The following is a 9,953-nucleotide window of genomic DNA, read 5'->3' as shown; positions in this document are numbered from 1 at the left end:
TGTTTGCAACTGTAAGAATATAAATTAACTTCTGTTATCAAACTTTTGAGTGGGCCTAAGCTGGCACTAGAGTACCATGACAAGTATTGATGAAATGTTATTTTGTGAAGTGTGAACAGCTGTATGAGTCTTCTGGGATGAAGTGGTGAGTCCTTACATATAGATGCCCCATGTCAGCTGCGAGGAAGAGTCTTCTTCAGGTTACATGTGTTATGGCTGCAGTAACTGTATCTCTCTGCAGTTTGAAACCGGGCTGGTAAAAAACCTTAACCACTAGGCTACCCACCATCGCTGGCTTATATGAAACAGCACCAAGACACTGTTACCGCAGTCAGTGAGTATGGTTTTAAAGCCGCTATTAGCAATATTCCAGCAATATCACGACGGGGAACACATTGTACTCATGTGGGGAATCAAACCCTGGTCTTCAGCGGGACGAGCACTTTAACCACTAGGCTACCACATTGCTGACTGTCATTAGACAAATATTTCTGTGTGAACTCTTCCTTCCCTTCAGCCTTGAGTGTCATCTTTATGAATGTCAAAATCCATTCTCACACCGACAAAAAACATGTCCAATTTTGTTGTAGCAGCTTTATTGTGTATACATGTCTCCCTACTTGAGAGGGATAAATCGAGAGGAGTGGGTGGCACCAATACCGGGACGACCGTGCTTCACGGGCTTGTATGTGATGCTGAACTCTCCCAGATAGTGACCAATCATCTCTGGCTGAAATTCAATGTATTCTTGTGAAGCATCATGTAAAGCTATGACACCTACAAATTATCACACAGATACACGTCTTCAGGTGCAAATACTGGGTCATGATACCTCTAATTTGTGCACCAAGAGTTAGGGAGTATGGTTTTACGCCGCTTTTAGCAATATCATGGCAGAGGACACCAGAAATGGACTTCACACATTGTACCTGTGTGGGGAATTGAACCCAGGTCTTCAGCTTGACGAGCGAACGTCTTAACCACTAGGCTACTCAATCGCCCCTTCATGCATCAAGAGGAATCACCATACTAAAATTACGCAATATTTTCATGAAGATTCCATTGTTCCATGTTTAAGAAAAGGTTGTTACTGTCAAGCAGTTTGTGTCTTGCTCGCTTGACTGGTTCATTTACATGAGACTTGATCTAAACAGATTTAGGATTTGGTCCTGTGACAGGATGTTAGCCAAAGTAGTTATCAGGTGGATAGATACAAAACTTTAAAATCTTTGAAAATGGATACAGAATTAAAACAAATGAATAAAAGGATATTTAAGGGTTTAAATCTTGATTTCAAACCTTTTCAAAACATTGTAAACTGTGCAAACCACATCTCTACCAGTCATCATTGATGAGACGAGCTTACCTTGATTTCCACCTGGTTGAAGGTCTTGCCTTGGTACACTCCCACAATGCTGCCTATCATCTCGGGGACAATGATCATGTCTCTCAGATGGGTCTTCACCACCTAAACAAACACACTTCGTTATACACAAGTCTCACAAATTTCCTTCATAAGCTTGTTCAGTTGCAGTCTGTATATAGTAAGTCTGAACCAGACAATCGAGTCATTGACTTGAGCATAGATTCACACAATTGGGATATGATGACATGCATCAACCAAGTCAGTAAGGGTGACCACTCGATAGTAGCCTCTTACAACAAGCATAGATAGGTTTCCCCTAGAAGATGTAAATCAGACATTCACCTAACTTTCAGGATGTCTCGGATATTTGCTAACAACGAGAGAAACCAAGGCAGTGACAGAAATTAAGCTCCTCCAATTCCATTAGGTTTCTTGTTGCATTATTTTCATCTAAGACTCCCGAAATTTTGAATGCTTCATACAACTTTCATTCTTATGCTGTTTTAAGTTGTTGTCAAGACCAGATACATAACCCAATAAATATGCAAACTTATTGGTATGTATATCATGTTTTTCAGAAAGCTGCTGCACTCAGCAATATTCCAGCAATATGCAGCAGCCTGTAAAAGCTGACACACATCGGAATGTACAAATGATCGCAAAGACCCCACCTACCCCCACCCCCCATTTTCACCAAACACGAAAGATTTTTTACCCTTACTTAAATTCTCAAGTTTTCTATCCGAACAAGAGAAACAGCAAAATGATGCTAACCCATTAATTTTGATGACCGAGCTGTTGGGAAGATCCAATCATGATCTTACAAACTATTCCCAACTCTAGCCTAGCTTGGGGACTTTTGGATAAACATGTCAGCCCAGGGCAAAAATAAAATACAATTGAATACAAGCTAAAAAAAATGCAGTTCTGCATATACTTGCCTCTGGTTTTTCGAGGGGTCCTGCTTCCTTCTTAGCCTTCCTCAGTTTCTTGATCAGTCCCAGCCTCTTACGCTTCAGACCTCTGCTGAATCGGCGACGAGCGCGGCACGGGAACAATTCCATCAGCTGCTCACTGGAAAAAACAATCGCGGTATTAAAAAATGTGTTAAACACCTCTCACGTCTTAGTTCAAGGTTTTAAGTAGCAAATATGTTCATGAAAGGTACCCACTATCCAGTGTTTTCAAAAGAAAAAAAATAGCTGAAAAAACAGGCAAAAGCGGATGGGAAGGAGTGACTTGGATCATCAAAGGTCAAAGCTGTGATTTTCTTAAGTGTGGACTGTTGCTCATGCTTTGAGGAGCTTGATATTTACAAGCTGCAGATGACACTTTCATCCAGCTCTGAGCAATGTGTGATTTTTTTAGTGAATGAGTTTGCATGGTAAGCAAGTGGTAACACTGCATTTTAGCAACTAAACCACTACAGCCTGGAAGTTGTCAAGTTTGTTAGAAACAAACCAGTTGTCATAATGTAGGCCACAATCAATGTCCGGTTAAAATCACATGCAATCATCCAGCTCTGAGGCCAAGGGAAAGTGTCCCTGTATAAAGGTCGTTACAAGCCAAAGTCACAGTTCATACTGACAGCAGTCATTAAAATGTGACTTCTGATTCTCATCTTAAAAGGGGATGTGGCCTCAAAAAGTTTATTGAAGGTTTATCAATATCATAAAATTCATCTGGACAATGTTTCTTATCAAGTTATTTCACAACTTCGACAATAATTAGGCAATGGACATAAGTCCCTATGCTGCATATAGATTAGGGTAATATTGTATGTGAAATTTACAATGTAAGAATGAACTTGATCAATAACCTCCATCAAAAGTCAATGTAATGTTCTGGTATTGTCAATACAGCTTGATTAAACTGATGGTAGTAACTATACAGGGTATTTATGTTTACAGAGTGAATAACCCTTACGAACCATGGAGAACAAGTCTTTATTTTTGGTTAAACCAGTGCTTATCACAGTTAAAGAAATGGAACAAAATATCATAAGTATGACATACAGCCTAGCATACCTTTAAAATACATAATCATAAACAGTAACACATTCTGAATACGCTACGGTGAATCCGACTCGAAACTCAACATGTTTGTAAGTTGCACAACGTCGATGAAATGAAACACGACTACCACTGACAAAACTTCATGATAACTATAAAAAAAAAATCAGAAAATACAACCTGGTCATATCCAGAAGCTGGTCCAAGTCTACACCTCTGTATGTGTATTTACGGAAGGTCCTCCTCTTCTTCTTCTCAGCCAATTCGGCTGCTGATTGTTCGTCTGTCTGCATAAACAATCACATCAAGAAGAGATTACATGGGTGAATCAAACCTCTACGATATAACGCATCTAAAATACATGGGTGCGAAATGTTACGTCGGTACGAAAGATCGACCATTGCAGAATACAAACAACTGTTTATCAAGTGAATAAAACTATAAGATGATAGATGACAGTGGATTTAATTTAGCCTAACGAAGACACCATCCTACCATGTTGATTCTTGGACAGGAAAAGGAAGTCGCTTAGTCGGAAGTTAGTGTTTACGCATACGCAGTACAATATACTTTCTTCCACACAACTACTGATACCTATAATGGGTTTCAAAGAACCTTATATGGAAGTTACTTTTTGAAGAGACCACAAATCCCAAGGTCATAAGCTAGCTTTTTTCGCTAAATAGGTCTTTCAAACATATTAGCCACATGGCATGAATTTACATGTCGTTTACCTATCTCTAGAGTAGCATAATCAGTACTTCAGACAGAGCATCATTTGCATGTGGCCCACGGTATCTAAATCCAGATAGACTGCTTTATATGCGTGTAGATGATTCATGGATTATATGTTTGAGAAACACATATTGCATCCTTAGTTATGTAGAGGTATATGGTGTTCGCTTATTAGGGGTAAAGACTTTTACATGTTCATGTTTGTATTTTTCGGTCAATGTTTTGATCAATCCAAAACCGTGCATTATTCCACGGTATCCTCACACAGCATCACAGCCAATCTTGCCACAAAACCAAAACACATTATACACTCGAGTGAGTGAGTAAGTAATGTTTTATGCCGCCATCAGCTATCCAATATGTCTCACGGCGGCCTGTAAATAACGAATTAACTGCATCGGACAGACCGAGGATAGAAACCAAGAGCAGCGACCCACGTGTAGCGACCATAACCATAGCGGTTATGGGATTCGAACCACGGATCCGAGGTCGGACGCCTTGTCCGTATGACAAAAGAGGTTAACCCCGTCAGTAAGATGACAAGGTAAGGATGTCATCTGTGGTATGACTCCTCGTCCTGCTGCACTGACAAGGTAAGGATGTCATCTGTGGTACGACTCCTCGTCCTGCTGCACTGACAAGGTAAGGATGTCATCTGTGGGATGACACCACGCCCTGCTACACTGACAAGGTAAAGATGTCATCTGTGGTATGACTCCTCGTCCTGCTGCACTGACAAGGTAAGGATGTCATCTGTGGGATGACACCACGCCCTGCTGCACTGACAAGGTAAGGATGTCATCTGTGGGATGACACCACGCCCTGCTACAATGACAAGGTAAGGATGTCATCTGTGGGATGACACCACGTCCTGCTGCACTGACAAAGTAAAGATGTCATCTGTGGGATGACACCACGCCTTGATACACTGACAAGGTAAGGATGTCATCTGTGGGATTACTCCACGCCCTGCTACACTGACAAGGTAAGGATGTCATCTGTTGGATGACTCTACGCCCTGTTACACTGACAAAGTAAGGATGTCATATGTTGGATGACTCCACGCCCTGTTACACTGACAAGGCAAGGATGTCATCTGTTGGATGACTCTACGCCCTGTTACACTGACAAAGTAAGGATGTCATATGTTGGATGACTCCACGCCCTGTTACACTGACAAGGCAAGGATGTCATCTGTGGGAAGACTCCACTTCCTACTACACTGACAAGGTAAGGATGTCATCTGTTGGACGACTCCACGCCCTGTTACACTGACAAGGTAAGGATGTCATTTATGGTAAGACACCACGCCCTGCTACACTGACAAGGCAAGGATGTCATCTGTGGGATGACTCCTCGCCCTGTTACACTGACAAGGTAAGGATGTCATCTGTTGGACGACTCCACGCCCTGCTACACTGACAAGGTAAGGATGTCATCTGTTGGACGACTCCACGCCCTGTTACACTGACAAGGCAAGGATGTCATCTGTGGGAAGACTCCACGCCCTGCTACACTGACAAGGTAAGGATGTCATCTGTGGGAAGACTCCACGCCCTGCTACACTGACAAGGTAAGGATGACGAGGACACTCTTTCATCAAAGGCACACACGAGTCCGCCCATCCGATCCCCTTTGTTTTAATTGCTATCCCACCCTGAGTTCCAGGGCGTGTTTTGACCCGTATCCCCACATGCAAGCTTCAGCTACAGTTACCTATAATCTCTCATTCAGACCCAGAAACAAAGAAAATCCGAAAACTTGCAAGCAAATCTATATTTCTTCAGTCTCTGCAAATGAAGAGAATATTTGGGATCCTTTAGACAGTGTTATCGTGAAATGCATGTTTAAACTCCGACTGTGTCAAAGTGGGATATTAAGGATAAATATGTTTTGCCCCAAACATCGTAGATAGAGTTATTAACCTTGAACTATTAACGACTGTCAGATACAACCAACATATTTAACTTCTGGGGAGTTTTAGCATCCTCAGTTGACGTAATAGACTTAAAACTAAATGTTACAGCATGGACGCCAAGTATTATGTTTCCATGGTTACAGTTAATATCTCCAGTATTGTCGAAGCTCCTTGTGTTATTCCCGTAGAACGGCAGCCATGTCAACCATCAATTCTGCAAAGTGAATGTTCTACTTTACCCCGAGCGCCATGTTACCATTTTATAAAAAACACGTGCAGATAGATAAACCGGGTCTGTAACTTGATACATTTAAATTATAACATACGCATCAGCCGGGAGTCAATGTAGAATAAATAGGTCTTGCATAAACCCTCTGGTAATTAACAAGAAAAGACGTATGATGCGTTAATCAGACCAATGATGTTTACGTTGACATCAAGACCCTTTGTAAAAACTGAAGCTGAGCCACACAATATTCACATATACAAAATATTTACCGCATTAACAATAGCTTCTTATCGTTTTGAGAAAAATGACTAAAATTGATTGTACGTATGAAATCATGTTAGAATAGATATGTAAATAGAATATTAGTTTCTTTACTGTTTTTCTTTGTTAATTTCAGGTTTATTTCTTATGATTTATCATTTGTATAAGGTCATATTCTGAATGCATATTCCATGTTAATATGCGTTCGTCTGAGTATCACAACTTTTCTGCACATATTCCTCACATAGAAAGAAAGGCGTGAGGGTAGTAGCATAAGAGTTACAAGTTGCCCAAGGTGCGCGAAGAGGCATGATGCGAGAATTTGTTGTGATCGGCAGTCAAGTCGGCTAAGTGAGAAAACGATCGAAACTTGAGATATAGGCTTTACCATGAGATAGAATGGATTAAACTGACAAAATTCTGTCGTTTGGTGACTGTCACACAATGGGAGTGACGTGTGATTCGCCAGAACAGCGAAAAACTTTAGAGTATCATTAGCTGTGGCGCGGATTTTGATTTGCTTTGTGAGATTTGTTTTCATCGAACCATGTCAAACTTCAGACTGTCGCGCCTGTTGCCTAGATTTCTTCGAGGTGACAAGGACAAAAACGCTGGATTTACCAAAGATGCTGGCGACAAAAATTGCTGTAGGATTTTATTTCTGGATGACACCGAGTTGAAATTGCCACTCAAGGTGAGTCACTCTGAAAATCGACATGCAATAAATTTACTCAATGAAATTCCCCATTAACACACACTGCTGCCACATTTGAGTTTTGATTATGTGTTAAAATCAAGCTTTAAACTGCAATATTTCTGCAAGTTCCGCTCTTTCTGTGGACTTGTTGGTAGGCAAGTTAGGCACAGACTGACAGTGTTCGCAATGTCTGTAATATCCCGACCTGACATTGCCTGTTTCGAACAGTGAAAAGGATGTTTTGATAACAAATTAGTTTGTCTATGAAGATTGTCAGATCTCTTATGTTTCCAAGTGTTAGTGTAATTGAAATCCATGTTTGGATAGAAACCATCCTTATAAGAAGTCACATATTTTCCAAACATTTCAACAGTTACAAGTACCAGACATTTTTTTGTATTGCTAATGCCAGAAATAATCCACTAAATCACATCAAATGTGATTTGGAAAAACAACTTTCAGATCCTTTGAAATAATATGCTTTTACAAGGGCCGATATAAGATTTTGGAAAGGGGCGTGCACTTCAAAATACAATTTAACATACCAGCTCGTAATTCATTTTTGTTGTAAGCCCCAAATTAGTAAGTCAATGGTTATTTCTGTTGAAAACATTTCACCAAATGATATAGTTATATGTATTATTGTATGTCATCCTTGTCTAATCTGCATTTGTTTTAGATGCTTGATTTTGCCAATGTTATAAACAGTCTGCGCCAGTTGGGTGAGACATATACTTGCGTCTTCCAACTTGATAACTTGGCATCTAACATTACAACAATAAGGCGTTCATTTTGGTTTTAACCAAACTCAAATCTTACAAAGGTTTTTACGCAATGCACAAATGTAGATAAAGAACACAGAAACAGACTACACAGCGTCCCTTGACAATGATGTTCATTTTACATACAGCTTGTCAAGAGCAGTTATGGGTGTCTGTCATTTCATCCATCAATCATGACCACTATCCACTTGATCATTGATTCATTCCAGGCTCTAAAGTAATTATCAAAACGTACAGTACACGACAACATTTCAATACTTAACAGGACCCTCATATTGCCTTTAAGGACGCTAAAATTTTATAATGGGGGTCGACCCCCACTTTTGTAAGTCATGGTAAAACCCTGAATTAATATTTACTACTCTAAAGAAATTAAAGAACACCCAATTTATGGCATGACAGATTAACTATAATAATATGAAAAATCTGGTGTTAATCAACTTATTTTGAGCAGTATATTGAATGCTACAATATCATTAATATGGGGACTAGCAGATGACATTCTACCCCAAGGTTGTCTGCCTTGGCTTTTGTGCAGTTTGACACTACCATGGCTGTCAGTACTTTTTTGTAATGTAGGGTTTGAAATTAATATAAGTTTGCCGGCCCAAGACTTGCAAAATTGTGGAAGGACTTGTGACATTTCCTTGTTGACTACCCCTTCCCCTATGAGTTTGATGGCAACTCATTTTTCATTGTAGTGAAAATAGAAATGAATGTCCAACCCTGCAATGTTTTGTTTTACTCCTACCATCAGACCACAATACACATCCACAACAGTTACTCCTACCATCAGACCACAATACACATCCACAACAGTTACTCCTACCATCAGACCACAATACACATCCACAACAGTTACTCCTACCATCAGACCACAATACACACCCACAAGAGTTACTCCTACCATCAGACCACAATACACATCCACAAGAGTTACTCCTACCATCAGACCACAATACACATCCACAAGAGTTACTCCTACCATCAGACCACAATACACATCCACAAGAGTTACTCCTACCATCAGACCACAATACACATCCACAACAGTTACTCCTACCATCAGACCACAATACACATCCACAACAGTTACTCCTACCATCAGACCACAATACACACCCACAAGAGTTACTCCTACCATCAGACCACAATACACATCCACAAGAGTTACTCCTACCATCAGACCACAATACACATCCACAACAGTTACTCCTACCATCAGACCACAATACACATCCACAAGAGTTACTCCTACCATCAGACCACAATACACATCCACAAGAGTTACTCCTACCATCAGACCACAATACACATCCACAACAGTTACTCCTACCATCAGACCACAATACACATCCACAAGAGTTACTCCTACCATCAGACCACAATACACATCCACAAGAGTTACTCCTACCATCAGACCACAATACACACCCACAACAGTTACTCCTACCATCAGACCACAATACACATCCACAAGAGTTACTCCTACCATCAGACCACAATACACACCCACAAGAGTTACTCCTACCATCAGACCACAATACACACCCACAACAGTTACTCCTACCATCAGACCACAATACACACCCACAAGAGTTACTCCTACCATCAGACCACAATACACATCCACAACAGTTACTCCTACCATCAGACCACAATACACATCCACAACAGTTACTCCTACCATCAGACCACAATACACATCCACAACAGTTACTCCTACCATCAGACCACAATACACATCCACAAGAGTTACTCCTACCATCAGACCACAATACACATCCACAAGAGTTACTCCTACCATCAGACCACAATACACACCCACAACAGTTACTCATACCATCAGACCACAATACACATCCACAACAGTTACTCCTTTTCGAAGCTGGTGAGTTTGTAGCAGCTTCCTGTCTGCGAGATGAGTCGGAGTGACAGTCAAATTCCCTTCAG

At 40.6% G+C, this 9,953-nt stretch overlaps 2 protein-coding genes across 13 annotated transcripts in view; one reads left to right on the top strand and one right to left on the bottom strand.

The window, feature by feature from the left end:
• Nucleotides 1–579: 579 nt before the first annotated feature.
• Nucleotides 580–3,958, bottom strand: LOC124134169 (40S ribosomal protein S15-like). Of its 2 annotated transcripts, XM_046498874.2 has the most exons (5): nt 3,874–3,958; nt 3,559–3,665; nt 2,308–2,440; nt 1,367–1,468; nt 580–730 (listed from the first exon to the last, which is right to left on the bottom strand). In XM_046498874.2, the coding sequence occupies exons 1-5, from the start codon at nt 3,874–3,876 to the stop codon at nt 617–619; spliced, it is 459 nt and encodes a 152-aa protein (XP_046354830.1). In that variant the 5' UTR covers nt 3,877–3,958; the 3' UTR covers nt 580–616. The 2 variants fall into 2 exon arrangements, with proteins under 2 accessions (XP_046354830.1, XP_046354829.1); XM_046498873.2 differs by lacking the exon at nt 3,874–3,958 and having other exon boundaries at nt 3,559–3,671.
• Nucleotides 3,959–6,793: 2,835 nt separating this feature from the next.
• LOC124134170 (band 4.1-like protein 4) overlaps nt 6,794–9,953 on the top strand; it is a 120,380-nt gene continuing 117,220 nt past the window's right edge. For all 11 annotated transcript variants that reach the window (XM_048403507.1, XM_048403491.1, XM_048403504.1 and 8 more), the window contains exon 1: nt 6,794–7,215. In XM_048403507.1, coding sequence (XP_048259464.1) covers nt 7,069–7,215 — 147 coding nt within the window. In that variant the 5' untranslated portion in view covers nt 6,794–7,068. The remainder of the gene's footprint in view (nt 7,216–9,953) is intronic.

This window comes from Haliotis rufescens, unplaced genomic scaffold, assembly GCF_023055435.1.
Source record: "Haliotis rufescens isolate VD_foot unplaced genomic scaffold, xgHalRufe1.0.p SCAF_1, whole genome shotgun sequence".
Taxonomy (NCBI): Eukaryota; Metazoa; Mollusca; class Gastropoda; order Lepetellida; family Haliotidae; genus Haliotis; species Haliotis rufescens.
This window is presented reverse-complemented; position numbering and strand designations above follow the sequence as displayed.

Excerpts from the sequence above, each read along its gene's own strand:
- LOC124134169 (XM_046498873.2), bottom strand. The coding sequence starts at position 3,671 with ATGCAGACAGACGAACAATCAGCAGCCGAATTGGCTGAGAAGAAGAAG. Across the intron at positions 2,441-3,558 it reads CAGCTTCTGGATATGACCAG|TGAGCAGCTGATGGAATTGT; the intron begins GTTGTATTTTCT and ends TGTTTTTTCCAG. Across the intron at positions 1,469-2,307 it reads GACCCCTCGAAAAACCAGAG|GTGGTGAAGACCCATCTGAG; the intron begins GCAAGTATATGC and ends GTGTTTGTTTAG.